The sequence below is a fragment of the Stegodyphus dumicola genome, chromosome 10 (assembly GCF_044657685.1).
Source record: "Stegodyphus dumicola isolate Sdum_Otavi_A_Nest chromosome 10, ASM4465768v1".
In the NCBI taxonomy this organism is placed as follows: Eukaryota; Metazoa; Arthropoda; class Arachnida; order Araneae; family Eresidae; genus Stegodyphus; species Stegodyphus dumicola.
The window spans coordinates 159,662,027-159,674,397 of record NC_140777.1 but is presented as its reverse complement, the minus strand read 5'-3'; the positions used below and the strand labels follow the sequence as shown (position 1 = coordinate 159,674,397).

General features: G+C 33.5%; 1 protein-coding gene across 1 annotated transcript in view; it reads left to right on the top strand.

Moving 5' to 3' along the window:
• Positions 1 to 2,816, top strand: part of dre4 (SPT16 homolog, facilitates chromatin remodeling subunit dre4) — a 122,529-nt gene extending 119,713 nt beyond the window's left edge. The window contains exons 24-25 of the mRNA XM_085825766.1: positions 617 to 832; positions 2,444 to 2,816. Of these exons, the coding sequence (XP_085681892.1) occupies positions 617 to 828 (212 nt within the window). The 3' untranslated portion in view covers positions 829 to 832; positions 2,444 to 2,816. The remainder of the gene's footprint in view (positions 1 to 616; positions 833 to 2,443) is intronic.
• Positions 2,817 to 12,371: the final 9,555 nt, after the last annotated feature.

Below are 12,371 nucleotides of genomic sequence, written 5' to 3'. Positions count from 1 at the left end.
TTTAAGAATTAGTTACTATTTAAAGTTAATTAATTATTAAAAACTATATTGTCATCATTTAAAATGTCTTTTTAACATTGTGAAAAATCTCCCAATTCCTTAAAAAATCTCCTGATTTTTGAGTGTCGTAGGTTGGCAAGTATGACTTTGTTTTGCATAATAGTTTTCTTTGCTGTAATTTTTAACATCTAGGTGTAAGAAATGTCTTTGAAAAGGTTTATTTTAACATTCTGAGTGGTACAGGGCTTTGGGTCTGTCATTAATATGTGTATTTAAACAGCATTTATTAGCTAAATTTGCATCATTGTTTTAGCTTCTATTTTCATAAATTAACATGGTATTATTAAAGAAAGCAAAATATCCTAAATTATAGCCTGATGTGTATGCAAAGTAACAAAAAAAGTCTCACGACTGACCAGAATTGGTCATATCACTTTGAGGCTTAATGAAGAAGTAATAAAGTGAAGCAACGCATATTTGTTAATCCACTGTGGCTCTGAAATTATAATTTGAAGTTAATTTTTTTAATAAAATAGTTTATTACAGTTTTTAGATCTTTGCAGTTTGTGAACTTTCTTGCTTAAATTGTCTTTCCCCCCCCCTTCCTTTTTTTTAGCTGATCGAGAAAGAGATGATTTTCAAGATGAGTACACTAAGAAGCCGAAGTCCAAATCAAGAGGAAAATCAAGCCCTGAAAAGAATTCTTCAAAACATAGTAGTTCCAGAAAATCTAAAAAAAGTCCTGCTAAGAGTAAACCAAATGATAACAAAAGAAAACGAGAAAATGACAAGCATAGTAAAGAATCGAGTAAAAAGCACAAGAAATGATTTGGTGTGTATATTTGAATTGCATAAGAAATTTTTCAGTGTGATAAATAAATGATTGTATATGTATGCAAATTAAAAAAAAAAAAAAAAAAAAAATGAGGGATAACAGTGTACGTTCTGTTTTTGAGTTGTCATAAATTAAGAATATTCAACTAACAACCCTAATACTTCTGCAATGACCTTTCATCATTTCGATGTTTTATATGTTTCTTAAAAATGCAAGAGTTAATATTTTGTGGTAATAAGTTAAAATATAACTCTTAACCCGAATTTTCTCTCTCTCGTTGACCTGTTTTGTAGACGTATTAAAGAATCCCCAATATTTATCACATAAAAAAATTACCCCCTTCTGTTATGATAATTGCAAAAATTATATGAAATTAATGGATTGGTGACTAAGTAACCTTGTACACACATTAGGTTTATTTTAAGGGTAAGAAATGTAAAAAATCAGCGACGTGTTCATTGGAATTTTAACTCCTGGAAAATGTATGCTCCACTTAACTTCCTAGTACTGTGTAAACTTATTTGCATTGTGTATTTTATACAGCATACTGTTTTTTTTTAAAAAATTCTGGTGAAATAATGTTTTATAAAATTAAGTTGAAAAGTCAAATATAACTATGGTGTAGTATAATATTAAAAATATTTAGCTTAGCCATGTGTGTTAATATTTTCAAGCAATCTAAATTTATCACATGCATGTTACTAATATATTCTTTTATACTTTTTTATTTTATATCTTTATGTTCAATGAAAAGAAAATAATCCCCAAAAAAAAAGCATCTTATGAAATAAACAACTTAAAGTTTATATTAATGTATACATATCCGGTTATTCTTAATGTATTTATTCCATATCAATTTCTGTGCATATAAAGTTTGTATCATTTGCATTCTTTAGGCCTGACAAATAAAGCAATCCACAAGCGCTTAAATTTCTACTTTAATTACTTTTGTAGCATCACTATATTCTCTGCAGTATTTTCTTTGATATTCAATTAAATGCTCCAATTTGAGCAACTGACTGTGCCATTTGATATTATTCCTAATTTTTTATTTCTGGAAGATGAGAAAATATTAGCAGATGTAAGTATTAGCCGATAGCAAACTGGTTATGTTATTTGCATAAATTTAAAGTGTTTCATAATCTTTTTTTGTATGACTTAAATTATTATCCTTAAATAATGAAACTGCACATGAATGCGATTAGAATAGTTTTACATAAATTATGTGAAAATGCTTTTAGTATAACAAATGCAACACAAAAACTAAAGAATATTACACATGAGAAAATCGATCTTGTTTTTTTTTTTTATTATTATTATTATTATTTTATTTTATTTACCTCTTTGAAGGTAGTGATAGGTTTGAATTTTGGTTCTGAGAAATATATAAAAATCACGAGTCGAACAAAGGAGAGTCAAACATTTTGTGTTTAGAATGAGTATAAGAATCTCTCTGACTAAGGGTTGCAAAGATAAATGGAATATAAAGACTTTCATGGACACGCCATTTTTTTAATCCACTAAATTATATGATTACAGACTTTCTAAGTTACTTTCTTTATTAATATTTATAGTCTTTTCTATATAAAGTTTCCATTTTCTTTTTAGGTGTATTATATTTTCCAAGAATTCCTGTGCATAATCAAAGCACCGGGGATCCTCTGTTTTGGGGAACATTCCTCTGCATCTGCATCAAATTGTTCCTGAAAGGAGTGAAACAGTACTGATGCATCTTTTGTAAAATAATGTAATATATTTATAAATTCATTCATCATTGAACTGCTTTTAACTTCCCCGGAAGAAGTATAAAATGAGAAAAGAAATATGTAGGAACATTTTACATTGTATGTTGTTACACACATTGTCTTATAAAACAGTGCAGGTTTATCATTTGTTGGCATATTTGTAATTCCCTCCAGTTCAATATGTAAAAGGATGAAGTAGATGCTTCAATCCAAATAAAGTGACACATTTTTTAGTACTTTTAATTCATTTTTATTTTGTAAATTGTTTAATTATTGATTATCTATGTTATCCTAAGCCCTGATATGTAGTAAATTGATTATCATTTGTCTAACTTGAAAAGAAAATAGACCCCCCAAATATATATATATATATATAAATTACTTTTGTGTGTATGTTTCTGAAGTACTGATGTCCTGTAGCTACAGCTTTGAGCAAAAGATTATTAAACACAATACTGAAACAAATTCCACATTATGTATAAAAATTGGTACAGTATTTTAAATGTGTTTTAACAAGTATATTCTTGACACTGTATTCACTGCATTAAGTTTAGTACAGTAAAGACTCAACTATCCAGAAACCTCAGAAATCCCGAATTCCAGATAGTCAAATGTACAAAAAATGAAACTCTCATTAGAAAGGCAAAATGAATCGGAAAAAATTTACTCTTTAAAATTATAAAAACCTTCTTTTTGTGTACCAACTTAAATTTTAAAATGAGATTTTTAAAAAAGTGCATTCCAGATATAAAACTGACATATATATTTTGTAGGCCTTCAATATGAAAGTAAGGTCCAAATATGAAAGTTGGTTGAAATGTTGCCTATTATTCAGGCAGAAATTTAAGATTATTCTTTATTTATGATAATTAAGAGACACGAGTAATGGGTATAGCGTAAAAAAAAACTGAATCACTTATATTTTTTCACATTGCCTAGCCATTGTATATGTTTTCAAAGTTGTGTATTATGTCCCCGCCCCAATCCTGTAACTTTGAAATACTCCATTCTGTCCCAAATACAGTACACTCCCGATTATCCGCGGAATTGTGTGGTGCAGCAGCTGCGGATAACAAAAATCTCGGATAATCCGAAAAAAGCTAAAAACGGGCATAGCAAAAGAGAAAACAGTCATTCCAACTTTGAAAAATAGTTTTATGTACAATAAAACGTAAAATAAACAGCAGGAAATATTTAACTAACACTTAATATTTTAGTATATCACTCAAAACTAATCTAAAATGCATTTTGTTAATGAAAACAGAGAAGTGCTTTGTATACTTAATACATATGTACTGTTTTAATACTGTAATGTATTATCTAATTACAAAAGTATAACTGTAAAACTACACCTTTTTGAAGAAATCAGTCACTTGTGTTTACTTCTTGCTTTGGAAGCATTTTCTCTTGATCCGAGATTGCATTTTTAGTAGCATAAGTTTCTCGGCTAACTCCGCGTTGTCTTGTTCTTCCAAATAGCTCAGCAGTCCATCGACTTGTTGCACAGTGGGCTCTTCTTCGCTGTCTTTAATTTTCGGTCTCTCCCCTTGCTTTCTTCACAATTTCGTCATCTGTCAAGCGTTCGAAGCCAGGTTCGTTGACGTCACACTCCAACCACTCGTTAATGTTTTCTGCATCGATGTTCTCACCCCCTGGAACTGTTTTCACCTTATCCGCAATAGTTGCCATGGGCGTGTCTACATCTTCATTCTCTTCTTCACAACTCAAAGGGGTTAGGTTGTTGTTGGCTTCAACATTAGGCATGAGTTTTCTCCATGATTTTATGAGGGTTGATGGTTTCACTGAGTCCCATGCAGATGCAATATCATAGATGCTGTCTGAGATTGTGTAGTGTTTCCACAACTCTTTCAGATCATAACTTTCTCCAATTTTGGTCACTAGCAGCTTGGTATGTTCTCTTCATTGTTACAATAACTCCTTGGTCTATGGGTTGGATTAGCGCAGTAACGTTTGGGGGGAGAAAATTTGCAAAAATTTGTCCATCAAAAGATTTTAGCACACTTTTTGCTGGGTGAGAAGATGCGTTGTCGATCAAGGCAAGGATTTTCAGGCAGGTTTTTCAATTTAAGATGTTTACACTCTTGAACAAAGATTTTTTTCAAACCATTCTTGAAAAGTGTTTCGGTTCACCATCCTTTTTTTTCGGGGGGGGGGGTTAAAGTAATTAACGGACAAATTTTCTATCCTTTTGGCTTTGAGAGATCTCCTTTTTTTTTTTTTTTTTTTTACTTTCCAATGACAACAAGTCTAAGTTTATGTCCACCGGTAGCATTACTGCAAGACATGATAGTGATCCTTTCCTTGCTGCTTTTATGACCTGCCGCTATATTTTCACTTTCATATGCTAAAGTGCGAGTGGGAAGACATTTCCACAAAAGTCCCTATTCGTCGGCATTGTAAATTTGTTCAAAAGATAGGTCTTCTTTTAAAACAAATTCTTCAAATTCATGGTGGAAATCGTCGGCTGCTTGTTGGTCACCACTGAGTTTCTCCCCACAAAGTCCAATATCTCGAATTCCATGTCGCTGCTTAAAACGAATCAACCAGCCAGAAAACGCATCAAAATTTCCTTTCAGGCCTAACAACTCGAAAAAGGTTCTTGCCTTCGCCGCAATGATAGAACCATTTACATGAGTACCCTCTTTTCGAACTTGAGCTAACCACTCTGTCAGTGCCGTGTCTAGCTTATCAAAGGTAGAACCCTTCATAGTTTTTCGCATTTTCATTGCGGAAGCACTGTCCGGCATGCAAAGTTCACCAGTTTGTCTTTTTGCTTTAGAAGGTCACGCACTGTTCTTTCCAATATTCCGTAGGCCCACCAGCGGCCGAGCGGTAAGGTCGCTGAACACTGGTAGTTCGGTCCGAGGTTCGAATCCCGCGAACGGGCTGGCTGCATGGGTGTTTTCGTGGTTTTCCCCATGTGTAACGTGTATACGAGCCAGTTTCCCTTAGAAAGTCCTCCATGAAGGCATCCCTCCCCTTAGGCAGATAGCCCTAGTGTGCTTTGCCATAATTGAATACACCAACACCCCCAATATTCCGTAATCCGATTTCATCTGCTGCTTTGTAGCGCCGTTTGCTACTTTGGAAATTAATTCTAGTTTTTGCACAATTGTCAACACGGCCTTCTTTCGTTTTCCTGACATTTTAATTTACAAAATCGGTAACGAAAAAGTACAAGCACTGAACACAATAAAAGATAAGGCTGGTTCGCAAACACTATCAGACTTAAACTAACAATGGCAAATGGGAGGAAGTGGACGTGTCAGTAAGACAAGAAAGGACAGTGGAGCGGGCACTGCAAGAGTGAGTAAGAAATCACTTACTCATCAAAGGGGAAGGTTCCGAGAAGGCCGGGGATATTTTTGCAATAAATAAGCACGATGTTAGCAAATTGAACGTTTCGCTCAGTTTTGTGAGCATTTTTCTTTTCTGTACGCTTGTAAAAAAAGAAACTGTGCAGCAGACGTGGATAATCCGGAGTCTACTGTATTAATAATTTTTTCAAAAATGGCGGGATGTTAATTGTATAACTGTTCACACGAATTGAAATGTTATTGCCGTTACATTGAACAAAAATAAATAAATAAAAACTTCTTATGGTTGTAATGGTGACATCTTACTTATCCGTTTTTAGCACTATTATAACACAATAGTGAATAATAGTGCTGAAACACTTTGGTGAAAATGTATGGGTGTTAAGTGTATTACCAACTCTGTAACTGCAATACAAATCTCGAATTTAGAATTTTCAAAAATTCTAAATTATTCCAGTTATTTTGAATGCTGGATAGTCTGGTTTTAATGCCTCAGGAAGCAAGCTTTTTGGTAGCAGAGCTTATTGCAGAGAAAAGGAAAAGTCACACGTTTGGCAAAAATTTGATAATGCCAGCAATGTAAAATGTTGGGAGAAGGTGCAATAACGAAAATTGAAAATATTTCACTTTCAAACGATATATAGTCAAAAGTCTTTAATCTGGACTCGTCGGGACTTCGGCGATTCCGGATTATAGATCACCAGTTTAAATCTGGTAAGATGGCATGCAGAAATTATAAAATTAAAATTTGAAACCGTAATTTTTAAAATAATGAGCAATTATGATCTAAAGGGTATAAAAATTTACAAAAAAAAAAAAAAAAAAAAAAAAAAAAAGAAGTTTAATATTTATTTGTTTACTTTATTAAACATTTCTTTCAACGCATGCATGCATTACGCATAGCCGAAATTAGAAAATTGCAACCAGAAAACTATATGATTTGTATTCATGATATTTATAATGACGAGGAATTTGATTTAAATCATATCAAAGACGGAGTACATTGAGATGAAATGCTGCATTTAGTAAGGAATTATAAGCCGAATAAAATAAAAACATCTGCCCTGAAGATAACGATAGTGCTGGCAGATGAACTTCCAGTTCATTGCGCGCCGCGCGCAGAGCAGCGTTAAATTGATAAACAGATTTCGGAACGGTTATATAAACAAAGGATATGCCTTTATCCATTTTTTGTAGCAATTCCACTTTTTGTTTGATGGACATCGAAACATACTTTCGATTTGTAGATCCTTTGGGAGCTCCAGCATCGGAAATTCTGTTTGACATAATCGAAAGTTCAAGCTTTTATAAAATTGCTCTTGCAGTCTGCAAAAAAATAATAAGCCGGATCCAATTCGAAGATTAAGGAACAACGCAATCAATCAACATTAACTGAAATAGATAATTAGATAATTTTAGCTTATACCGTCCGTTATACATTAAACGCGCACGCGAAAACGTATTCTGCGCTTGCACAGATGCATGTGTGCAGTCGGAAAGGTCTTGCGCACACGCGTCAACGCGGCGCATGTGCAAAAACGTTTTAGCTTTGAGGTCCGGATTATAGATCATTCCTGATTATGGGTGTCCGAATTAACGACTTTTGACTGTAGTAAGTTAGCAAATCCTTGTTGCATGAAGTTGAGGTTTTGTGTGATAAACTGAAAAATGGCAGTAAAGAAATTTCCTCTGCTATAAAGAATTCCTTGAGACAAGTAGAGGAATAGCTATAGTATTTAATATTTTATCTAAATATCTGGGGGTGGAAGAATTGTATTGGCATTTGCACAGAGGGTGCTGCTTTCATGGTTGGCTCTCTAAAAAGCTTTGTTTCTATTGTGAAAGAAAAAATGCTGTTTCCACATATTGTTTTCTTCATAGGTAAGTGTTGATGTTAAATTCTTTTGGTAATAAATTATGAAGGATATTATAAGAGTGGTAAACTTCATTAAACAAAAGCCACTTCATTCCAGAATTTTCGAAAGTCTTTCTGAAAGCATGAATATCCAGTGGTTAAAGAGAGGCAGAGTTTATGAGCTAAAGGAAAAAACACATATACATTTTCAAACCATATTTTACTCAATGTTTTAAGATCAAACATGGGAGCTTATTTAGCAGGTATTTTTCATCACTGGAATCAACTAGTCAGCAGAGAAAATATACTAACTTCAAGTTACAAGATTCTTGGGTTTAGAAGAAAAACTTGTGGAAATACCATGTTGTGAAAGGGAATTAATGTGTTTCAATGACTATGGGAATAAAGAGTGAAGATGGTACCAACAAATTTTAATTAGTCCAAAAGGGCAATATGCCCTGAAGGATCGTTAATTTTGTTTTAGCATTTTGCATTGAAAACTATAAACGGCGAATCACTTTTCAAATTGTTGCCACCAAATATTACCCACCAAATATTATATATAAAGAAATTAAATAACGAATAATCTGCATGAATATATGTATGTTTCTCGCATTGTGATAAAACAACGAATACACATCAAATAGTTTTCTGGTTGAAATTTTCTAATTTCGACTGTGCGTAATGTACGCTTTACGCATGCGTATTTTGAAAGAAATGTTTAAGAAAGTAAAAAAATAAATATTAAGCTTTTTTTTTTGTAAATTTTGATACTCTTTAGCTCACAATTTATAAATTACGGTTTCATATTTTTTATTTTACAATTTCTGCATGCCATCTTACCAGATTTAAATTGATGATCTATAATCCGGAATCACCAAAGCCCCGACGAGTCCAGATTAAAGACTTTTGACCGTATATATGTATGTGTGGATAATATACATACATATAAATAAAATATGATGGCTATGTTAAGAAATAATTGGTGACCTTAAAATTAACTTTTCTAAATTTCATGTTCTTCCCCAAATTAGAGATCTTTCCAAATTACATAACACCGTTTGAAAAAGGTAACTAAAATTAAGCAGTCACGCCTTAGCTTTACATATGCAAGCTAGTATAAATATTGCTTCGCGACAATTACACCTCCCTTCTGCCATGCAAACAACTCTGCGCCACTATGCTTGCTTGTCTAAAATGCTTACGCCATACTTTGAAAACCAGTGTACATAAAAATTTATTGTATTCAACAATGATTGAAAAGTAATATTGTCTCCTAAAAATAAAGATGGTGTTTCGCCGAAATTAGTTTTGTCAAGTTCTTCTTGCATTTTTCACTCAGCCATGACGATTGCAAGCTGCTAGCACTAGTGTCTTTAGAGTAGCAGGATTCGAAAAAGTTTTGCTTTACAATTATTTGATTGGGCAAGAAATATCTGCATTAGGTGTTATGTAGGATCGCATGATTAATTGGAATGACACAGTTTAGACTCATAGCGCTATTTTTAAGACTCAGAGAGGAACTCCCCAAATTAAATAAAAAAATAAGACAGGTTATAGCCAATTAAAATTAGAAGTTAGCTTTCATATTTTTTATCTTATATACATATATTTGTACACATTTGTGTGTGTATATATATGATATACGTGTATACATATATGTGTGTGTGTCTACAAAATTTGCTAAAATACACATAATGAATCTTTTTACCAAAAGTGAAATGGTCAACTATAAATTTAATCTTAAAAGCTGTTATTCAAGAAAAAACTATCAGTGACCAAAACAGAAAGACTTTCTTTAGTCGGCTTTTCTTTAGTATTTCTGACATTCATTTTAAATAAAGATATTGGCTTCCATTTCATAAAGGCCCTACAAACGGCCGAGCAATAAAGTTGCTGAACACAGGTAGTTCATTTCGAGGTTCGAATCCCGGAAAACGGACTGGTTGCATAGGTGTTATCGTGGTTTTTCTTAAGTGTAACGTGTATGCCAGCTGGTTTTCCTCAGAAAGTTCTTTATGAAGGCATCCTTCCTTGAGGCAGATAGCCTTGCTTTTCCGTAATTTAATAATCCAATTCAATCCATTTCATCAGTAGTTGCTTAGAGCATTTATCAGTCTTTAATGGTTAAGCATTTTGAAGACATGAGATGAAAGAAATGACTAAGTTCATCAAGAGGGAAAACGTCTTTAGATGATATCCATATACGTTTTAGAGACATACAGATTTTTTGGAAGCAGGAGACTTGAAAAATGAGCAATGCCCTCGCCAGGAATTGAACCACGGACCTCTTGAATATATATCGAGTGTGCAGACCACTACAGTAAAAAGGTGGGAAAAATATCTTATATACTCCCCCCTTTTAAAGGGCGATTGGGGCTTAGGGGACCCAGTCGCCAAATCCTGGTGGTGAAGAATCATCATTCACCACCTTTTAGTTTGGGCACCACTGTAGAGACATTAGGTTTTTTTTTTTTTTTTAAGCAGAGAAAATGAAAAATGAGCAATGCCCTTGCCGAGAATCAAACCACTGACCTCTTGAATATACCTAAGAAGGCGGGAGTAATACCTCATAACGTCACTGGCTAAATTTCTGAATCTTCAAATAATTCAACTGAGAACTCAGATATGATGTTCTATGACATAATTTAAATTTATACAACCATATAGTCGCAAACCAATTGCTCTTCCTATCAATTGTTTATCAGTTGCATAAAATGCAAGTTTAAAGCAAAGTTCAAAGGATAAATATTTGAATTGAAAACTTTTGTCAAATGAGAAAGAAATAAACCACTGCAGTAGCCCTTATCCTGTACCACTGAGTGGCCCGATTTTTATATCGGGTGCAAAAAAATCTAAATCATATTATTTAGAGTAAATCATAATTTTTATATGAAGAAAATTTTTTTTATATAATCTACAACACTAGACAAAATCATATTCAGAGTTGCCAACTCTCCCGATTTAGGTGGGAGACTCCCGATTTTCGACCGCTCTCCCGCCAACCCGATTTACAATATATTTCTCCCGACTTTTTCTTATTCTTAAAATTTCTCATGATTTTTATGCAACTTGGCTTAATACTTTGTTATATGAATAAAAACAAAGTGCTTTTGGACGTCTGAAAGCAATTGAATTTTCTCTACGTTATACCTAAAACAAAACCTTGCGAATCAGATAGCTTCTGCTTTGTGAGAGCCATTATACGTATCCAGAAACGTCGTTCTCCAATGGGCTTCGAGCTCCACTGCATGTAAGCTGGCATATATTAGCCAATGAGGACAAATCAAGTTGTTATTTGGACGTTTAGTTATTTCGTTCATTTTGTCCTGAGTTTTGTGAGTACACGTGCCTTAAATTATCATCTTTTGTTACGTCTGCGAGAAAGGTGAAATACTTGTGTACGTTTCAAAAATCGTACACAGTTGACTTTCCTTCCATTATTTCCTCAAGGAAATGTAAATAAATTTGCGATGTGTACTGCCTGTCGTTGCAATTTTTCGATTTCGTATGTTGGAAGGGCGGATGTTCTCAAACATGTGCGTACACAAAAACACAAGGATAACATGAGTTGTTTTGAAAAAAACGAAAAATTAAATTTTTCTTCGGAAACAAAGGACCAAAAAGTTATTAATGCAGAATGTCTGTTCTCTGCCTTTTTACTGGAGCACAACCTGCTACTGAATGCATCGGATCACGCTGCAGCTTTATTTAGAAAAATGTTTCCCAATAGTGAAATCGCCAAGAAATACTCAAGGTGCAAGAATCAAAACAGGTGCAATTGTTAAAGAAATGGATTTGAAAAATAAATCTTCAGTTATTGATTGCATTAAAACAGCTCCGTTCTGCCTCTCTACGGATGGAAGCAATAATACTGATTCAAAACTGTATCCAATTGTAGTTTTTTTTTTTTTTTTTTTTTTATCCAGAGTTTTCAGAAATTGAGTGCAGTTTATGTTCCCCCTTTAGAAGGACATTTGACAGGCTTTAATATCGCACAGCTAATTATTAAAACTTTAAAAAAAAATGCAGGCCCTCTGGATAATTGCTTGGCACTTGGTGCCGATAATGCACCAGTATTGGTAGGCTTGGAAGACTGGTGTTGCAGGCATCTTAAGAAATGAAAATTCAGATTTTCAGATTATGAGGTGCACCTGTCACCTCCACCTCTTAAATTTAGCAGCTGAAAAAGGGGCAGCTTCTTTACCCATAAATGTGGATGAACACATTGTTGATATTTATTATTATCTTGAAAGGAGTTCTAAAAGGAAGGAAAAATTGAAACAATTCCAACAGCTGCATAACAACAGTTTACAATTAGAAAACTTGGATGAAGTTATAAAATCAGCTAGGATTGACACCCAGTGGAGTTTAATTGGAAAACTGAAAGATGCTGATGGAATGTTAAAATATAGTGAACTGTCTAGAATTGTGTTGGCCATCTTGACAGTTCCCCATAGTAATGCAGAGTGTGAGAGGATTCTCAGTGTTGTTGAGAAAACAAGGACTAAATTTAGATCTAATATTAGTGATGACACATTAGAAAAACTTTTATTAGCGAAAGCAGGCCTACGTGGCAGTTCAATTGCTGTGAACAA